This window comes from Sturnira hondurensis, unplaced genomic scaffold (genome assembly GCF_014824575.4).
Source record: "Sturnira hondurensis isolate 20B ecotype Veracruz unplaced genomic scaffold, ASM1482457v3 Scaffold0022766, whole genome shotgun sequence".
In the NCBI taxonomy this organism is placed as follows: domain Eukaryota; kingdom Metazoa; phylum Chordata; class Mammalia; order Chiroptera; family Phyllostomidae; genus Sturnira; species Sturnira hondurensis.
The window spans coordinates 98973-120503 of record NW_028095397.1 but is presented as its reverse complement, the minus strand read 5'-3'; the positions used below and the strand labels follow the sequence as shown (position 1 = coordinate 120503).

Sequence of the window (21531 nt, the reverse complement as noted above, 5' to 3'; positions counted from 1 at the left end):
GATGTGTATTCTCTGGATAAATCAGTGTCATTTCTGGTGTTTTTGTAAATATTTAAAGAAAGGAATACCCATTTCTGCCCTGGCTGGTGTGGCTCCCCTTCCTGGCTGGTGTGGGTTAGGCATTGCCCACACGCCGAAGGGTCTCCAGTTGCTTCCAGTCGGGGCACGTGCCTGGACTCAGGCCAGGTCCCCAGTGTGGGGTGTGGAAGAGGCAACCACACACTGATGCTTCTCTCTCTCTCTCCTTCCCTTCCCCTCTCTAAAAAGTAAAATCCTTAAAAAGTCTTTTTCTCAGCTGCTAAAATACACACATCCTCAAGTTTAGTTCCAGCCTGCTTTCCTAATTATCTCCTTTTTGTTTTCATAGCACATTTAATAAAATTATGTATGTCAGAATTATTGCATGTTTATGGAATAAAGCAAGTAATAATAAAAAAGTTTTTAAATGTAAAAATGTGTTTATTCACAATCCTTGAGAAGTTACCATTCCTTCAAAAAATTCTTTATGAACAAAATGCCAAAAAAAATTACTATAGTAGCTTATGGCAAACCAAAAATATACATCTGATGTATACAAACTTTAAAAAGCATAGCACAGGCACTGGGAATACAAATTACCTTGAAAATATTTCCCATGACATAGTTACAACTTAAAGTTTAAGACAGACATAAACAATAGCATTATCTAAAATGTCTTCACATTTGAAGTGTCATATTTATTTCTATGAGCTAAAAAGAGATGAAACTATAGGTGTCACTGCCTAGCAGTTCAGCTGTGGAAAGGACCATGTGGTTTTTCGTGAGTTCAGCCAGACCTGTAAGTTACTGTGTGCACCTGGCCCTTCTACACCGCTGGGGACATGCACAGCCACTGTTGCAGCAGAAAGAAACACGGAGGCAAAAATCAAGAGTCTGCTTCCTGAAATCACATCAGTCCTCAGGAAAATCAAGACAAGCAAGTAGGGAGTGTCTTACGTCCTTGGCCTTTTAAACTGATACCTAAACTTCAGAGAAGAGTTTGTTGTATATCACAAAAAGTAGTTACATAATTTAGATACTTAGTTCTATCCCATTAATGTGCCTTGTATTACAAGGCAAAGGAAAACAATAAAAATCAACAGATCCTTTCACACCAGAAAGGATTTTATTTACTTTGAAATACCCGTATTACCTTTTAAGGTTTCTTTCTTACCAGACCATGCACAAAGAGTATGTTCTGTGTAAAATCTTTCTAAGACCAATCATTGGAAATACAAAATTTAAAAAAATGACACCTAGAAATTTAATATATCAACAAACTTAAAGTCAGTATTCATTTATAGTGCATGAAAAAGGAAGTGAAAAACCTAAGTTTATTTTCTTCAATATTACTTTTGATTACCAGCTTCAACTGTCCAAACTCTGAAAGCTTAGTTTGTCGTATCATATCCTTCGTTTCAGACTAAATCAACACTATCATACTTGGATGCACAGTAAGTGTAGAAAGAAATGATACTTGAGCATTTCTTTAAGGTCAGCTACTAAAATTAATTGTGGTTACTACGAGATAATCAAATTTAAAAGAGTGGTAGGAATAAATAATGTTGGGAAAAATCCACTATTCTAACTCTGAATCGGACATTCTGTTCTCATGCTCTCTCAGGTCTGCTGAGCATTAACACAAAATGCCTCAGTGTTTTCATTGCTACTGAAATAAGCTTACGAAAACACTCTAAGTCAAACTACTGAAGCTATTTTAAAAATGAAAATCTACAAATATTAAACAAGAGTCCTACAAAGAAGTTAAAATAAATGCAATTGATAACATGGCAGAACCATTCACTTGGTTTTGGACAACAGAAGGCAGATGATGAATTGCACTTAATTCTGAAGCGCTCCGACGCGGGCCCTGCCTCCCTGGAACGGCCGGCCGGGCCTGCAGCGCTGGGTCCCGGCCGCCTAGCAGGGTCACAGGACTTCACCCTCTCGCTTCTGCTGATCTGCACGGGGCTGCTTTGCGCTGGAGTCGGACAGCTCTAGGACGGGGTTCACAAACCCAGAGTACTCAGAATTGCCGTTGTCGTCCACACCGGCGCCCACGAAGTCGCTCTCCCACTCCAGCCCGTTGGAGTCGTCAGAGGCTGACGCAGCGTGACTTCCCGGCGTCCGGCCCCGACCCCGGAGCGCCGCCCGGAGGATGTCTTCCTCCGTCTTAGAACGCTCCCTCACCGGGAACATTCGATTCATTCCTGTTATTGGAGCAAAGGTATTACAAATCTGAGTGAAGAGTAAAAAACGGTATTAAAAGAGTTTCGCCCTGGCTGGTGTGTGTAGTTCAGTGGATTGAGCGCAGGCTTGCATTGCCGGTTTGATTCCCAGTCAGGGCACAGCCCTGGGTTTCAGACCATTACCCCAGTGTGGGGTGTGCTAGAGGCAACCATACATTAATGTTTCTCTCCCTCTCTTTCTCCCTTCCCTATCTCTCTAAAATAAATAAATAAAATCTCTAAAAAAAAGAAGTTTCCAGTCTTGCCCTGGTTGGGTTGGCTCAGTGGACTAAGCACTGGCCTGTGAACCAAAGGGTGGCTGGTGCAATTCCCTGTCAGGGCACATGCCTGGGTTGTGGGCCACGTCCCCAGTAAAGGGTGGACAAGAAGCAACCACACATTGGTGTTTCCTCTTTCTCCCTCCCTTCCCCACTCTTTAGAAATAAATAAAATACTGTAAAAAATGACTTCCCACCTTAACAGTACAGTTTTTATTGACCAGACTTGACTTGTGGATTAACCTAAAGGGCCAGCACTAAGGGGCCTTCTCAAGGGTAACTGATGCGTGTCACTCTAGAGTGCCTTAGATAGAAATGATGTTGCTCCTCAGCCAAGGACAGTTTTGACGCAACAATGACCGTCTGATGAGACGAAATGTCTGAAGAGCCCTAAATCAAACAGTGGGTGGAGGGCCTCAACAGCTCTTAGTCTTACGAGGACAAGTCCGGAACCAGCCAAACCCTCTGCTACCAGATGGTGGTTTCCTTTCCCAAGGATGAGAGTAACTCTGATGACAATGACAACACCACACACTTCTATGCACCCCGCACTCGGCTCCCGGTAATGCTCTGTGTGCGCCACGCGTGTCATGTGCACATCATTCGGCTCCGCACTACAGGTGGGAAGTCGTGGCGCACGAAGAGAAAGTCACCGCTCCTGGTCCCAGCTCGCACGCCTGCCCACCTCCCCTTCTCTGCCACCGCCAAGCAGCAGAGACATTTCTAGAGAAACTATTCTAGACCTATTTCTGAACAGAAATTTGGCCAGTGAACTGGAGGAAAAAGAGTTTTTGTATTGGCAGAGGGAAGAAGGATGGAAATATGTAAGTGTGGGGTCAACACTAGTAATGGAATTAAAATCTAGGACTAGAAAAGGGATTATAAGAGAATACCCATAGACACATTCAGTGACTTTGTTTTCTGACCTTATAGAATCAAACCCGACAGTTACAAAATAACACTTAAATCTGTATCACTATCATCTGTCACTTGTGAAAAATCACGGACTCAATCCACCAGAGCAAGATATTTCTAGAGACAACATAAAAATATGAGCCGCATGCTAACATAACTGTGGGTTTGTGTTTCACTGAGTAATACTGTTTCTAAAGGAAGCTGGTTCCCACTAGTTTCTGGTGGGCTCTGTCCTCGCCTGGTTAATTAATAATTCTGTTAAGGATTTAAATAATGACCTCCAAGTTATATTATCTACAAATCTAATTAGTACAGGGCATGGGTGACAAGATCAGGAATTAAAATAACTGAAAGGCTTCAGATCAGATGGAACAAGATGCTAAAATAAAAATCAATTTAAGGTCTGCCGGAATCCATACTTCATCTCAGCCAAAAGGCCAGGAAGCGACTGCTGATTGGAAACCAAATATGCACTAACGCAAGTAGAGGATTAGGGAAACAGTATTTAGATGAAAAGAAGACTTAAGTTAATGCCGTCTTTAGTACAGTTATTCAAGTCCCTGCTGTATCTGCTTCTTCGTTGCTAAAACAAATAACTTTGACTGGAGGCAATCTAAGGTCCATTCCTTCTCAAAATTCCATGAAAAATTTAATGCTTATTAGTTTTCTTAAAGCCCTGTATTCTATAATTGGTTCTTCGTTTTTGGATTATTTATTTCTTAACGTGAAAACCTGGACTTTATTCAGTGGAATAGGCTTTTTAAAAAAATCTGCATTTTAGCTATAATTTTGAGTACTTACTATGTGCAACACCCTGTATTTTGTGTTTTATAGAAATTTTATTTAATTTTCACAACACTCATGCCTTTCATTTGTTCAAATATTTGTTAACTGCCAATTCTGTGCCAGGCAGAGAGGACGTACCAGTGATTCATCCATTAAAGCAGGGTTACTATTCTCTTTTTATGTATACAAACTGCATCTTGGAGAAATAAAGGAAGCTACCACAAGTGCGACATCGAGGAGAATATCCAGGTAAAATTCAAACTCAGTCTATGTTATAGCTTCTGTAGTGCCAAGAAAACTAACAAGTTGTTAATTTATTTATAGATACCAAGGTAACTGACTTTGGCTTTAGGTTGCCCACAAGGGGGCAGCAATTCTTCTTACTGATGATCAATGGGCTGGATTACAAAACCCTTAAAATGAGAAATTAAATTCTCTAAATCTTAAAAAATATTAAAAATTAAGCAACTTTCTAAATAATTTATTAACTAATGATAATTACTAACAAGAGTCTAAGAAATGTTTATACTGACTTTTCTAAGTCTTGCATTCATTTCAGTTTAAATTACAGTAAAATACCAACTTGATATCTGTACATTAACACATTAAATTAAACATTTCAGGTACATGGATAATATAAAATACCTTCCTCATCTTCCCACTCTAGATCTATGGATGTGCTGTCATCGTTCCCACTGGTTGACTTCGTTTTGGTCATTAAGTCACAACTGCTTTCTGTGTTTGGGGTCAGAACGGTGGCGTCCGAGGAGAGTCCTAGAACAGACACCAGATGCCAATGAACGTGGGTGTCTGTGCTCCTCCCCTCACCCGCCTTTCCCGCAGTGATCGTCTTCCCAAACTTCACTCAGCCTTTTGCTGTCACAGGAAACAATGACTGAAACCACTACATTTGTGCCTTTGTTCAGAACACACAGGGCTTTCCCCCTCTTTTGTTTTTGCCCTCTAGCAGCACAGCAGACATGCAAATGTAAATGCACCATTACTTTTTAAGTACAATGAACTCCAGGTATTATTCTTAATAGTCCATTACAAAGGCAGCAAAACACAAATGAAAAGAAAAAATGGCAGAACAAATGAAGAAACGTCTGTATTTTCAAGAGGAACCACTACCATGCTTGTATTACTGGGAGAGTGCAAACGTGGAGAAAACCATTTTCATCTTATGAGTCCGTTTCTAAGAATTAAAATAAATGCACTTTGCACAGCCCCCCACCTCCCCCTTCTTTTCCTGGGGGGAGAGGTGGGGTCAGAAATGGAAAGTGGAGACCCTGACTCCCCATATGAGTCTACAGAAACAGCCTGACACTGTATTTGGGTTCAGCGCCTTCTGAAAAAGGAAAGAGGAGATTGTGTAGTTAAGGACTTCTAACTGACCCGTCTGGGCAATGTGAACCGAAGGGGGATGTTCTGCAGAAACAGAGCCGGGACCTCCAGTTACCATCTGTTTAATTTACCCAAAGGAAACTTAAAATGTACACAGAATATTTTAAAAGACTTACTACTGCCTCGAAAAACTTCATATTGTGACTTTATAGTTCTCAAACAAGATTCAAAGTCGTCTTCTGGTCCGGAACTGTATTAAAAGTAAGGTAATTTTTTTATATATTCATAGTAGGTATAACAATGCATATTTAAATTAATGTGACATTTTTGGCTTGATGGTTTATCCCACCCAAATTCATAATTGCTGTATAAATAGAATAGTTCAATGAAAATAGGTCTTACTTTTCTTACTGTTAGTAATAAATTGAAAATAAGATTTTGGTTAATCCTGATGTCAAATCTCCAAAGCTTAGCTGCAAGTATAACTTTACAACTTATGATAATGAAGTGTGGGAAGATTTTTCTCAGTGAGGAAACACTCTTCCAAAAACGACCGCACATGTGCTTTGTTGTGCGAGAAGAGAGTGCGAAGGACACACACAGCAGGGTGTACACAGCGTATCCCAGGCTTCCCATGGGGTGTGGCATCGTTTTCTGCACAGAAGACGTGACCACTCTCAGAGATGCCCCAGAGTCCGTTTGAACAAAGGCTGATCACTTTTCAAGATAAAGAAAGCAAGTGGTTCCAGTATTCTTGCAAGACAGTGTCTTTGGAAGCAGTCATGTTTAGGGGCCCGTGAACTTGAGTGTGTACAGACATGCAGACACAATGCTGTCTACCAGAAGGGAAGGGTGTTCGCTAGTCACCTTGGACAGGCGGCACCGGCGGAGGGGCGGCATCCAGGCGCGGCGCTTGGCCTTCCCTGCTTTGGAAACATGAAGCAGAGCAAAGTCACTGCTGTACATACAAGTGTTCAGACCATTTGTGCAATGCCAAAAATGTACTCTTTTGTAGTTTAAAAAGAAAAACTTAGTAAGTTATTCTACTGATGTCTTTTTCCTTAAATTCATCACCATTCACTTCTACACGTTCTATTTATGGGTAGAATTTCTCTCAATTTATCAGTGTATAACCCTTAAGTGATCAGAATACTCAGTGTTTAAAAAAATAACTTTAAAAACATATATATATATATATATATATATATATACACACTTAACATTCTTATTACACCTAGGAACCAGTGGTAACTGGAAGGATGAGGGGCAAGAAGGGACTGGTTAGGACAGCGCAGAGGTTCCCATCTGGGTGAACACAGCAGTGGGGCCAGAAGGCTGGGCAGAGCGTGGCTCTGACAGTGACTAGCTGTGTGTCCCTGGTGGGTCCTTTACTCCCTGTTTTCCTGTTTCCCCATTTGCCAATTACAGAGGCTGCAAGATGCCCCAGCAAACAACCAGCAAACGCTGTGGTGAAGGCTAAAGGCACTGGCCCGGCCCTGGGCCTGTGCACCTGTGCGCAGGCTGTGAAGACCGTTATGTGCTTGTGTTTCAGTTCAGTCTTGGAAGTGCGAAGTCAGAGAACCCAAAGAAACGCTGCACAGGCGATGCCCGCAGTCTTTCGAAGGCGAGCAGCAGAGAACCTATCACAGAGTCGTCTACATTATAACTAGAAAAGTACTGTTATTTCTTAGTGCAGGTGAGTTAATTTTTTAACTTCCTCGCTATTTAGAATTTACTAAAACAAAAATCATTTCCCATGTAATGTGATTATTCTGCGGAAACACACATGAGAGTGAGATAAAAGACACAGGTCACAGGGAAATCACACAGCCTAGGACTGGCATGACTACTTAGTTTCTCCAAGTCCCAGCGGCCGACTCTGGTGTGATCTGCACTGCACTGGTTCACACGAGAGTCGAGAGTTCGCATGGGCCAACTGTGTGGGCAGGTACTGAGCGGGCCACTGGCCGGGTGAGGTGGAGCGGGACTCTGGCCCTGTGTGTGCCAGCTGTCGAATCTGCAGCAGGCACCTCACCTCTCTGCCCCTTTTTTCCTCGTCTGTGAAACGGGGGACTCACCACACTACCCATCCCTCGGATTGTTATGAGGATCCCAGAAGGCAAAACTTGTGAACTGCTGAGAACAGACTTGACACGTAGCCAGGGCCCAGTCCTGTCTGTTAGTAAAGCTGTCTGGCATCGTGACATGCTCACTGCACGTCATCAGCACTGGGTAAAGATACGTAAACCTGTTGCCTTCTCTGATAAGGGGCCAAAGATTTCTCAAGACCCAATCTCCCAGCCTCCCAAAGAAACAAGAATAAAGATGAGAAATATGCAAGATCCCTGTGGGGCAAACTGTCCAGCTTACCCGACTCTGGAAGTATAAGAAATTCTATCAATTAAAGAACTTGTTTAAAAAAATGAACAAATTAAACTTGCAAAGGCTATTTTTGCCCTGTTTCTAAGAGTACATTTATTTTTCCAAAAGAATACTGGATTTTAGAAAACTAAAACTGATATTTGGGATAAATAAGAGTTAGTGTCTGCTAATCTAAGGCAAAAGAGTATTCAAAACCAAGGATGTAATTTGATGTTATTTCCAGCTTTTAAACTAATTTGCCTTTAAATTCCTAACGATAGCCTGGCTGGTGTAGCTCAGTGGATTGAGTGCAGGCCTGCCAACCAAGGGATCACAGTTCGATTCCCAGTCAGGGCACATGCCTGCAAGGCCAGTTCCCAGCAGAAGACGCAGGAGAGGCAACCATACATGGATATTTCTCTCCCTCTCTCCTTCCCTTCCCCTCTAAAGATAAATAAACAAAATCTTTTTAAAAATTCCTAAAGATATAGGCATGAATACACTTGTCAGACAGAAAGTCCTTGACTCTAGGGGACAGGAAAGTGCCGACTCAGCTCTGTCAGAGAAAACCAGGAGCGAGCAGCCCAGTGGAGGCTGGTCTCCCTCACCTCCTCGCGCCTTCGCTGCATGGCTGCCCTGGCTGCTTCACGCTGGGCAGCGTATGAAGCTTCTTCTTCTAGTCTTAACTTCTCCTCTTGTAAGGCTAACTGTGCATGAACAAAACAGTAAGGATTAACAAAAGCAGAACCTGTCTAACTGCTCTAAAAATAAAATGTTCCTATTTATAAAGTAAAAAATAAATTATTAAAAAATTGATCTCTACAAAGCATAATAGAATTGAAATTTTTGTGATTTCTCATTTCAGTTTCTCCTTTTACAAAATAACTCAAATGAAATCAGTCATATTACAGAATTCTTTAGAAACTGAAATTATGAAATAGCATCTAATCTGCATAAATACAAAATTGCTTCTTTCTCAGAATTCTCAACAAGCATTCTAACACCTGTCACCTGACCAGCTGAAGGGTTCTGGGCCTCCTATGGCCCATCGTCCAAAGTGAACTAAATGAGCTTCCAGAGGTCATGTCTCATTTTTCCAGGTCTCCTGAATTGTTTTACTATCAAGTTGTTCAAAAACTACTTTTCAAAGTTAACTTCTTGCCCTTCTAATAGAATGCAAACTACTTTAGTGATAATCTATTGCATTTCAAATGAAAGTTGAGCATCAACCTGGCTGGTGTGGCTCAGTGGACTGAGTGCTGGCCTGTGAACCAAAGGGTCACTGGTTCGATTCCCAGTCATGGCATATGCCTGGGTTGCAGACCATGTCCCCAGTATGGGGTGTGCGAGAGGCAAATGCAAATTATTGTTTTTCTCCCTCTTTTTCTCCTTCCCTTCTCCTCTCTCTAAAAATAAATAAATAATTATTTTTAAAAACCGTAAACATCAAATTTTGAACAAAATTTTTTTTCTTCAAGCTAATATTAGCTGTTATAGATCATCTACTATAATTACAGGCCATTCTGTCAATACATTATAATAAATACAACAGTTAGGATTATAAGAAATGCTGGCTTCACTTATCAAGAACAAATTTATCTGAAACAAAGACTTTAAAAAAAACACACTTATTGTGAAACAATAATTTTTTAAAATTGGTTTTAAATACAAAGGTGCATGAGAGTCCCTACTTCTAAATTAAGACTTTTTCTTAGGAGAATGTATTCTCTTCATTTTTAGCTGCATATGATTGCTGACATTAATTAACCTAAACTGAAACAAATTATAATAGGCTGAAATAATTTTTAACTTTTAAATAATGTCACCTGTATATGTCTAAATAGAGGTCCAATGACTTTGTATGCAATATATTATTTAATGACAACTTTCCCCTATAAATGGACCCTTTATAATAACATATAAAAGCAACATAAAAGACTTTTTACCTCTTTTTGAATTTTCATATCAAGATCTTTCTGCTTTTCAGCAATAGAATCATAATGCCTTTCTCTTAAGTCAACAATTTCTTCCTCAGTGAGAGGCCTACACAGAAAAATGAAGGTGAAAAAGAAAGAAAACTTCAGATGACTGAGTCCAAATAAAACACTCAGAAAACCAGTGAAATTCTGAAATTTTACTACAAAATGTATTGACACAATTTGATATATAACTTCATTAGAGTAAAAAGCAGACATTCTAACACTTGCTATATTCTGGTAGAAAGTTGAGTGAGATGACATGTTACAGAGCACTTTTTAACTACAACCATTTTTAAAGAAATGTCAGCTCCATTTCACTCGGGCTCTGCCGCAGCCTTCTGACCGCCTCCCTGGGTGTTCACCATGAAGTATCCCAGGCTGCCCGTCCCGACCGCATGCTGGCCCACAAGCCCCCAGCCAGTGTGGGTGCCACGGCACATCCACGCCACCTTTTCATGACACACCTCCTTCCTGTACCCCTGTTGTAATGCCTCCCTCACCCCAGTGACTCCCTCTGACCAAGGGTGGGACTCGCCCTTTCTGCTGAGAAGTGTCAGAGCAAGTCCTGCACGTTCGGCCCTCGGCCCCCAGCAACAACCCTTGTTCACGGCCAAGTGCCTCTCACACCCCACCCCACCCTTCAGAATCATCACACAGTCCCTGAGTTCCTTAGCCAAACTCTGTTCTCTTTAAAGTCAATCTCACCCCACTCTGGGAAATGGGGAGCATGCACCACCAAGTCCTTCGAATTCTGCCACCCTCTTCCCCAAGTCTGCCCCTCTCCCTGGGCAGAATCCTCAGCCTGCCGGCCCTCTGCTCCCGGCCCACTCCTGATGCTCTCACAGTGGCACTGCCCCCACCTGACCCGGGAACTCTGTGCTGCTCCGACTGCTAGCGTGCACCCTCAGCCCACTTGCAACCTGCTTCCGCCTCTCTTTGGTGGGAAGGAAAGGGAATCCTTCATCTGACCTTGGTCTACCTCCAGCTACTGCTCCTTCTTTCATCCCCTCTCAGCCCAGATTCCAGCAACTAAATGTCCAGTATCGACAGCACACCCAGGGCTTGTCATGCTCTCTTCTTGGTGCTTTATGTGCATTAACGAATTTTACTCCTCACAGCAACCTTGTCAACACAGAGGTTATACATGTGAGGGGAATAAGGGGAAAACAGGCCCGAGCCAGCACCCAGGACGTGACAAAGCTGGAGCCCCAGCAGTCCAGCTCCCTGCTCAGAGCTCCTGTGCTTCCTGCCCTCTACACACTTCCCCCAATTTTCTCAATGATCTCTGCAGTTCTCTCTGCTCCATTTCTAGTAATTCTGGCCCAGGGAGTCACAGATAGTACTGTGGTTCTAGTTACTACGGAAAGATATTTAAAAACCTATAATTAGTAAAATGAGCTTTAGAATGTCGTAAGAAAGTGAAAGGAGGTAAAGTTAAGTTAAAGAAAATGTAAATGTTTTTTTTATGAACCAAAACACACATTAACAACCTAGTAACAACTTAGGTTCAAGAGGAAAGCAGCGAGGCACTATGCACATTAAATTGTTTAAGGCTCAAGACAGTCTTTTGAGGCACGTTTATTTGCCTCAGCCTCACAGGAGGAGAAAGGTCGGGGTCTGAAATGCCAAGTGTTCAGAGCAAACTAATGACAAAGCCTGGTTCTTGGAGAGCTTCTGCAGTTCTAGCAGAAGTTACTCAGACAGACAGACAGACAAACCTTACCTATGACTGCTCCCTGGGCTTTCCCCCTGTATGAAAAATTAAATAATTAAAATTTTTCATTAGCTGAATTCTATCTCAAGTAAGCCAATACAAATTTTACTTAATCAGAATATTTGCACTTACCTATTTTTAACACGGTAAACAAGTTTAATGTGTGTTTAAATGAAAAGCTTTAAAATTTTACTGTGTTGGAAAGGCAAAATTTCACTTAATATCTAGCCTAATTATATGAAAACAAAATGCAGGATATTTAATTTTTCTTACAAATATTTATCCTGTAAACATCCGGGGTCAGGCTTGTACCAGACATGTCTTCTGTGCCCTCATCACTCACGAATTCTGTGTGTGCAAATTCACTGACCAGGGAAAGTGTGTTAGCAGCCTCACAGCCAGCGCCCCCTGCAGGCCGAGGGTCCCTCGGAGACCAGCCAGGAGCAGCAGACCTTGGCGCTGCCTGGGTGGCCCGGCGGAGGTAGAGCACACAGCGTTTCACGTTGTTTCAGCTCTCGCGCTGTGTTCTTTCTATAGGCCATTTCATGCATGCCACATTTCTTGCAGTTGTATGTTTTTATTGATGATGTCACTGTTTAAAATGACCCCATGCCCAGTGCTGAGGTGCTGTCTAACGTTCCTCAGCACAAGAAAGCTGTGACATTTCTCTTATGGAGAAAATACATGTGTTACACAAGCTTTATTCAGGCTGAGTTGCAGTGCTCTTGGCTGCGAGTTCAAAGTTAGTGACCCAATAACATATATCTAAATAAGGTGTCAAACGGGAACATAAAACAAGTTTATATAATGATCAGCAGATGGAGATGCTGTGAGCCAGGAGCGTGCAGGAACGAAATGCCACTTGTCCCCTTGGAGTGAGTTCCGGAAGCCTCCACTCCTGCACTACGGTGACTTCATAAAACCATGGTGAATGCAATCAACTGTTCTTGTGATCTGTCACAGGAACTAAAATCACCTGTAGTATTTTGCCTGCAGGCAAACCATAACTAATTTCAAGACTGATTTGGGTTCATGTATCTGTCTTATACAAATACACTAGTCACATCTAAATAGTTAAAATATATGACAGTTAAAATATATGACAAAGTAACAGTAAAAATAAAATTCTAAATGATCCAAAGGAATCTAGGAAACAGCACTACACAACAGCTGGACCAGACCAAACACAAAATATGACCTGCCAGAGGAGGAGACTGGTTAGCAAAAAAACAAAAAAAACACTTAACCCAACAGGCACCTTAGGAAATCACCTCAGGAAAACACACGGAGCCATAAATTCCTTTAAAAAGCAGTGTGGTCCGTCCGGCCAGGGAGCTGGGCTGGCGTGAGCATCGGCCTGACAGGCCAGGGCTGCGGGTCTGACCTCTGGTTTGGGTGCACATGGGGCAACCGATCCATGTTTCTCTCTTTCTCTCTCCCGCCTCCCCTTCCTCTCGCTAAAAATCAATGGACATATCCTCAGGCGAGGATTCTTTTTTTAAAAAGATAATGGCAAAAATCAGAAACTGGTAGTACAATGAATGTGTATAAATTCCACCCTCAGAAATCCATGAAAACTATGGTTAAAGAACATGTCTACTCTGGACTGTTGAGGAATTTTACCCACCTAATGGCAAGAGGTTAGAAATATCCCTTTTTAAAGCTCCTTGAGTTTCACAGAATGCTTTTAAAATCTGCTTTATCCAGCTGATATGTATAATATACATAACTGACATACAGAACTATATATAAATATAATTACAAACACGTTTTAGAGTAGAACTATAATTATAAGTAATTCTGAATTATTTGCTAAAACAAATTAGTGAAAGAAGGAAATAACAGTAAAAATAAACTCAAAAGATAAAATTCTAAACGGAAAGAAAATGAGGTAAATGCTATTTAAAAACGAATTAACTGTTAGAACTAATTAGATGAGTAAAGAAAACACTGTGAATTGTACACTACTGTGGAAATACTTACTTCATCACTTTCTACCAGATTCTCAAACTGAAAGAACAAGAAAGCGAGTGTTAGGAGAAAGGGCTAAGGTGCCTGTCCCACAAATGATAATGCCACATTTTCACCTAAAAAATAATGTGTCTTCCTGTTTGTAGGGTATTTTAAGTCTCTTTTTATATATCAGTTCATTTGAGGATGTATATTTAACAGTCCTAGAAGACAGTCAAGACAAGCTGTCTTTGATTTATGACTTGACATGGAAAACAAAAAGAATTACAGCAAGTTCCCACATAAATCAGAAACTGATAAATAAAACTTTCCCTTGAATCAAGTATTTCATACAGGTGTTTAAACCCACACTGCCAGAATTTTCCACTTGAATTCAGAATAATTTAATTTTGTAAGAAGGAAAATTACTTTAAAAAATTGGGACTGAAAAAGATATCTAAACAAAAATTTCTCTTGTAACATTTCTATTTATCTAGTCGTTCATGTAGCTATTTATGGAAAATCTACAAAATGGTAGCACTGTGTCTTTCTAGAGATAGGCATGCAAACAATTCAATCATAATGTGATGAATAGTACATAAAATTACCTAATGAAAGTTATTACTATTAAAATATTTGAATTTTAAATATAATTTGATAAATAATCACTTGAAAGCAAAAAGGGTTTTCTTGTTAATACTGGTTTGTTGTCTCAAGATCAAGAAAACAATGAAAGGTTCAGAAAACATAGGAACCTAAAGGGATTACTTAAAACTGTTTAAAATTATGATCTTGAACTTATTTTTTATATTGGTTTGTGATTTTTTAAAAAACTATATCTCTGGTTTTTGTTTTCAGGACCTGGGTATTCTGCCAACTTCTCCCTAGTCCCCCTTCCACCAGCACTTCAATTCTTTCCTCTTCATTAGCACCAATAACATGGAAATACAGATAGTCCACACGAAATTCAGGTCTTGATCCTTCTCCCTCAGTTGAAAAAAGCCCCCCAAAGACATTTGCATCCAATTAAATTGGTGACTCTACTCACCTCTATAGTTAAATGCTCACCTCTTGAGCATGTTCTAAAATATTTGGATCTGGGAAGAAAAAGAGATAAACAATTTTAAAATCAAATAAAATCCTAAAAATGAATTAATATAATGGAATAAAAACATTTTCTTAACAGCACCTTAAATTCTTTTTAAAAAAATTTATTCCTCTTTAGAGGGGAAGGGGAAGGAGAGAGGAAGAGAATATCAATGTATAGCTGTCTCTCATGGGCCCCCCACTGGGAGCTGACCTGCAGCCCAGGCATGTGCCCTGACTGGGAATTGAACGGAAATCCTCTGGTTCGCAGGCCTGCGCTCAGTCCACTGGGCTACACCAGCCAGGGCAGCACCTTGAATTCTTTAACATACTAGGTACCTTATATTTATAAAAACAAGCCAGCAAATTTACCTAATAATATAAATGGGCCAGACTTTTAGACCTAGTTATGAGTTTAAGTGTTTAGTCAAACAATATTTTCCTGCTGATACTAATATTTACTAAACCTGTAATAATTTACTATATTTACTACATAAAACAAAATACAGGTAAATTTAAATATGTAAATCATTGTTTTTACTGTATCAAGAAAACTACCTTGTTAAAATACCGATGTACTGCCTGGCTGGTGTAGCTCAGTGGATTGAGCACGGGCCTGCGAACCACACGATCGCAGTTCGATTCCCAGTCAGGGCACATGCCTGGGTTGCAGGCCAGTTTCCAGCAGGGGACGCATGAGAGGCAACCATGCATTGATATTTCTCTCCCTCTCTCCTTCCCTTCCCCTCTAAAGATAAATAAATAAAAAATCTTTTAAAAAATACTGATGTACTAAATGCCTATGATAAGAGTATCTTCCAACTTTTGTTAAACATATGCAAAACGACAGAAATCTAAAAGGATTAATGTCAATATGCTGACAGTGGTGGTCTCTGGACGGTGGGACCATGTTTACCCAAAGCTAGGTGCTGCTGCTTCTCTTCCCAAGGCCACGCTTGGGGAAAAAAGACAGTCACACATACACACATAGTCTGTTACAGTAATGTTTCCCGCAGGGGCCAAGTAATGCCTTTAATTTTAATCCTTTCCTGCACGATGATACAGTTTTCTCAATTATACTTCAATGAAGCTGACACTTAAAAAAATTAATCATCCTCTTCTGCTCCTAGTAGTAAAACTTACATGTAGTCAAATAAGCATCTTTGTTATATCTGCTCTGTAGACAGGTCCACACTGTGCTCAGTGTGCATCAGTCCAGGACAAACCACTCAGACTGCTTTACTATGGGAAGGGCCAGGAGACTGTGACTTTCACTTATGTGGCTCCCGTTACAGCTGCCAAAATTGATGGAAAGAACTCCTCACCCCCCACCCCCCATGTGCCCTGTGCCGCTCAGTTGGCCCTGATTCCAGGTGACCCCATGATTGGGTGACATACCCAGAGTCCTATCCTCAGAGCCCCGCTCAGCCCAGGAGATTCAGCCTGTGGCTTCTTTCAAGGAGTGAATCCATTAGGTCCCCTCTCCCTGCTGCCGTTCTGTCCCCAGAATCACTGTCTTCCCCAAAGAGCCTCGCCTGCTCACGAGGTGTCCAGCAGGACAGCTACAGTCTGTCATCTGCCCCAGTGACATTTCAGGCTTATCTGTCTGGGACCCACTGGTTTATTCTTGGGGAGGTCCCGGGTTTCCAACACCCTATTGCAAATGAATCTGTGTTTCCCATCAGCCTTCTTCACTGTCTGACTCTCACGTCCGCACATAGTAACTGGGAAGTGTAGGGGTGGGCAGTCCCAGCCTTGGTCTCTAAGGACACGTCTGAGCTCCTGGTGACCTCTTCTGATTCCCCCACTGCTGCCCTCCTGAGTCTCAGCCTGCTCCTGACACCTTGGCTGACGTCTGCACTTGAACTGAGGACTGAACCAAGGTCAGCACAGGTTTTAACAGTGTTGGCATCCTCGTTGTCTGTGTTGAAGTTGTGCGTTTCTTCTGCAGCCATGATTTCTGTCTTCCTGGGGGTCAGACACAGTCCTGCTTTGTCCTGGTCAGAAGTCGTTTCAATCCTGGCTCCTTTCTGCCAGGGAGGCGGGGTCACCGGCAGAGCTGAAGTGACTGGTATTTCTTTCACCTGAGGGCTCCTAATGTGTCAGGATTCTTGGACAGAAATCTCCCCTTGCATGAATATTCAGGTACATTAGTTATGATGATAGCTGAACTGAACCAAAAACACTGCAAGAACAATGATTTTAAGAAAATAACAGTGGATTTTCCTTCTTTCTTAACAAGTCTAAAGTTCCCTAAAGCCACCCTGAACTTTACATGGAGGGAGAGATAAAACATACTCCCCGAATCATGGTGTGGACCAGGAGGCAGCAAAACATGGTCCATGGCCCAAACCTGGCCCAACGCCCAATTCTGTAAATCTAATCTTATCAGAACAGTCACATTCATTTACTTGAATATTGTCTTGGCTTCTCTGGTGCTAAAGCATGCAACCTGGGGTAGCTGCAACAGAGACTTTCTGACCTGTAAAGCCTAATTATCTGACCCTTTATAAAAACTGTTTGTCAATCCCTGATATAGATTTAAACCTGTGCAAAATATTACCACCTCACGGAGATATGATTGTCTCAGGGTATTGTAAAAGGCTTCATAGGGAAGGAAATCTTTACGGATAAGAGTTCCCCAAGACAGGAAAAGAACTACCACACATAGAGGCTCCAGGAAGGAGCCCGGTCTGTGAGGAGATGGGATGCAGAGGGTGTGCAGGGGAGAGAGTGGCGGAGACAACTGATTCACGGACCGGCCCTCCCTGCCCCACGTGGCCTAACTCACGCTCAGGGAGCCAAGTCGACAATACCAATGCTAAGGAACAGGTGACTAGGCTGGTACAATAGAATAGGGTTAGATTATCCTGTTACTAGTTTAAAGTGGATACTACTCTCAGTTGTAAGGTTATCATTTACCAAGAAAGCTGAAATATGAAGGTTTCAGAATGAGTGTAAAATTAGAATACACTCAGTGTCTTTCTTTTAATGTTGTTCTCACTGTGTGTATGGACATGCCTTTCTGAATGAAAGAACAAACAGTGAGATTACACTCTTTACCCAAAGCAGAACGACATCTAACCTGACTGTGCAGACCTCGTGCTGCACACCTGACTACCACACTTCACCCCGTCCCAGAGGAAGAAAGGTGGGCAATCCAGCCTCAGGAGCTGGATGCACAGGAAGCTGTAAAGCCGGGGTGGCATGATCCCGAGTGGGCTGCAGGAAGCCAAGCTCCAGTGACATTAGGGAGAGGCGCTGGAGTGCAAGTTACAGCCCCGAAGCCAGTGGCCAGCCACGGGAGAGATGATCCCTGAGGGAGAAGTAGAGAAGAAGGAACTAGGGTCAGCACGTGTTAGGGAGAAATTAAACAGCTCATTTGAGAGAGGGAGAGGATGGATGATGAAGTTGGTGTCTTAAGAAGCTGAATGAAGCTGTTGAGGGAATTGAAGAATACACTGAGCAGAGGAAGAAGAAACCTGGGGAAAAGAAAAATGCACTATTCTGGATACTTACTGAAACACATGGAATGTGTTTAGATAGTTTAGATAGGCTGAGTTGAGGAGCCTTGGCACGTCCAAGTTTATCTCTTCAGCCGGCAAATATACTGCTGAGCCTTTGTAAAAGATCTGCTCAGAAGACATGAGATTTGGAAGTGGTGGTGGTTGAAATCATAGTAATGGATGAAATTTCTTCAGGAGTAGAGGTGTATGTAGAGGGAACTAAACAAAGGAAAGACAGAGGAAAATGCCAAATTTAACAGACAGGATAAGACTATCAAGGAAGATAAGATAAAAGTGGCCCTGGCCAGGCAGCTCAGTTGGTTAGAGTCATCGCCATGCTCCAAGGTTGCTGGTTCAACCCCCGGTCAGGACACCTACAAGAATCATTGAGTGAATGGATAAATAAATGGAACAGTAAATTGATGTTTCTCTCTATATAATTAACATTTTTTAAAAATTTAAAGAAGATCAAAGTGGTGTGGCAGAGGTTAAGTGCATACTTTCAAGGAAAGAATGGCTAATCACAAGAATCAAGAAGCAAGTTGTTGGTACTTGTTGATACAAGATACTCCAGTGACAAAGTACAAGGTAATGCACTGAGAAATAATGGCAACCAAATATCTAGCTACATAATAAAGAGCCATGAGCTATGAGACAAATATAAATTACATCAAGTTTTTATGATTACCCCTAAATTTTTAGCTGAACTATTAGTTAGCTATCTATAGCTGAAAAAAAAAAAAAACCCTACCAGGTAGAAAAAAACACCAGTAAAATTTAACCTTATTTTGTAAATAACAATTAATTATACATTCACCTGTGTCTACATGTTTACCAGAAACTCCTAAAATAATATTTAAATGAACGTAAAGCAATATAAGTTTATCCAGAGATTCAAGGAAGGAAACTTGTACAAACCTATGTTTACGGATTAAAAGAAACAGATCAATACCAGCAATCATATTTTATTTCTTTTTTATTGATTGAGTTTGGAGCGAGCCCAGAAGGGTGAGAGAGAAACATCGATTTGTTGTTCCACTTATCGATGCATTCATTGGTCAATTCTCGTGTATACCTTGACCTGGGATCCAATGGCATCTCGGTGTATCTGGACAAGCTACCCAGCCAGGGAGCATCATATGATTCCAAATGACCATGTCCACACCCCACAAGCTCGTTGCCTCAAAATCAAAAGGCTTGTTTGTTCAAGGAATTCTGCGCACAAGCAGAAGGGCACAGATGCAACATTACAGTTCCGCCCTGCGGACAGTTACTCACGGATCCAGTGATGTGCCTTCCCATTTGAGGGACACAGGGAAGCCCCGGGGCTGTGCCTGATGACTACAGCGGCCCAGGATTCAAATTATACACCATTTGGCTTCCATTTGCTTATGCTGAACAACCTTATGACCTAATAATGTTGGTTAAATGGGCCAGATCCTGGTAACTTCGTGTTCTGTTCTAGAAACTGAAAAGGCCTTATTTCTCACACAAAGTGGCTTGGCATATTTTCAATTCTAAGTGTGAATTCCTGGGATATATTTATTAACAGTAACAAAGCTAACTCCCATGGACTTTGTTCTAACCTTTTCCACACCCTGTAAAATAAAAAGCACACAACTGACTAATCGTGACATTCGGTACTGTACAGACGGGCTTCCCTGGGGTTACAGAGCTCCGGGCCTCTCCAAGTTCCAAAAAAATTCACGTGAAAAGACTGCGCACGGCCTCCGCTACGGGCACCGAGAAGCCGAACGACCGCGGAGACCCCGCGAGGCCAAGTCCTCGGCCGCGGCGTCGCTCCGCCCGCATCCAGGAGGCTGCACCCGAGAGCCCTCCGCGGCGCCCACGCGGGTGGCCAGTGTCATCGCTGCGCCGGGGCGGAGGACGCGGGGGCGCTCCCGCAGGGCGTGTCCTGGGCTTCGGGGCCGTTCCCGCGCCCACCCTGGAGGCCTCACCACCGGGGACGCGCCCACTGGGCGGGAGGCTAGACGGGCGCGGGGGCGCCTCGCCCAGCACCTCCCCGGGCCCCGGCTCCGACGCCCGCGAGGCCGCACGGCAGCGGCCGGCCCCCCATCCCGGGGCGGCGGCGAGGGCTCCGCTTACCCTCCGCCGCGCGGCAGCCGCCCTGCGTCCCTGCGGAGCCACCCGAAGCACTGTGTCCAGCAGCAGTTGCCCATCGCGGCCGCCCGCTCCAGGCCCGGTCCACAGCCGCATCCGCGCCGCGCGAGCCGACGGGCGCCGGGACCCACGGCGGGACGGCCAGGCCAAGCGGCGTGGGGGGCGCGGCTGGAACAAAGGCGGTGACTATGCCCGTGGTATCCCGGTGGCGGCCGCTCGAGGACAGAGCGCCGGGATGCGGCCTCTCGCCCCGCGGGCGGTCCGCATGGCGCCGCGCGCGCTTCGGCCCTCAGCCCAGCGCTAGGGGCCGCCCTCGCTGCCAAAGGTTGCCAGGCCCCGCCCCCAGCGGGCTCAGGCCACTCCCAGGACGTCAGGCCACGCCCTCGAGTGCCGGGCTCGGCGTCTAGCTGCCGCTTCAGCCACGCCTCCAGCCTCGCCGGGTTTGGATAGGAGATCTCCCACGGTGGCCCCGCCTCCTCCGGCAACTTGTGATGTAATTTCCGACAGCTTCTGGTTGGGCAGCTACCACCTGGACCTGCTCGATTCCGGGGTGTGGATGTTTGTTTGGTTGGACCTTGACCTGACCGGGGAATCCCAGAAATGACGACGTTGTAGAAAATGGATCCAGGAATGGGGCTGGATCTTTGTGATGGTGGAAAACCTGTATCTTGGTTGACTCAATGCCAATCTTCTGTTTGTGATACTGCGCTATAGTTTTCCGGGCTGTCAGGTTGGGGAAAACAGGGAGTACATGTGGTTTCTTTCTATTATTTTTTACAACTGACTGTGATACCACAATTATCTCAAAAGTCTAATTTTTAAAAATGCAACTGTATGCACTAGATGAACACGTTTTCCCATAGGCATTCTTACAAACCTTTAAAAGTAAATCTGTTCTCAGTTAAAGTCATGAGTGATCCTTGGAATCAATGCAAATGATTAAAACATTAAAAAATTGGCTTCAGTGCCCGGGGTGACACGGCTCAGTTGGTTGGAGCCGTCGTCCAGTAACTGAAAGGTTGCCTATTGGATTCCTGGTCAGGGCACATCCCCAGGTGGCGGGCTGGATTCCTGGCTGGGGCACATGCTGGAGGCTCCCCATCCGTGATTTTCTCTCATGTCGATGTTTCTGTTTCCCCCTCTCTCTCTAGAATGAGACTAAAATACAGCTTTTTCAAAAAATTTACGTCACTAATCAAAACAATGCAAATTAAAACTCATTCACTTGTCAGGTTGACAAAAATT

At 43.1% G+C, this 21531-nt stretch overlaps 1 protein-coding gene across 5 annotated transcripts; it reads right to left on the bottom strand.

Moving 5' to 3' along the window:
• Window positions 1–676: 676 nt before the first annotated feature.
• On the bottom strand, window positions 677–20619 carry AP1AR (adaptor related protein complex 1 associated regulatory protein). 5 transcript variants are annotated; one of them, XM_037036290.1, is made up of 10 exons: window positions 20272–20618; window positions 14622–14670; window positions 13607–13633; window positions 11633–11658; window positions 9877–9973; window positions 8539–8637; window positions 6437–6495; window positions 5746–5819; window positions 4871–4999; window positions 677–2228 (listed from the first exon to the last, which is right to left on the bottom strand). In XM_037036290.1, the coding sequence occupies exons 1-10, from the start codon at window positions 20343–20345 to the stop codon at window positions 1948–1950; spliced, it is 915 nt and encodes a 304-aa protein (XP_036892185.1). In that variant the 5' UTR covers window positions 20346–20618; the 3' UTR covers window positions 677–1947. The 5 variants fall into 5 exon arrangements, with proteins under 5 accessions (XP_036892185.1, XP_036892186.1, XP_036892187.1 ...); XM_037036291.1 differs by having other exon boundaries at window positions 6437–6492; XM_037036292.1 differs by lacking the exon at window positions 8539–8637 and having other exon boundaries at window positions 20272–20619.
• Between the last annotated feature and the right edge of the window lie 912 nt (window positions 20620–21531).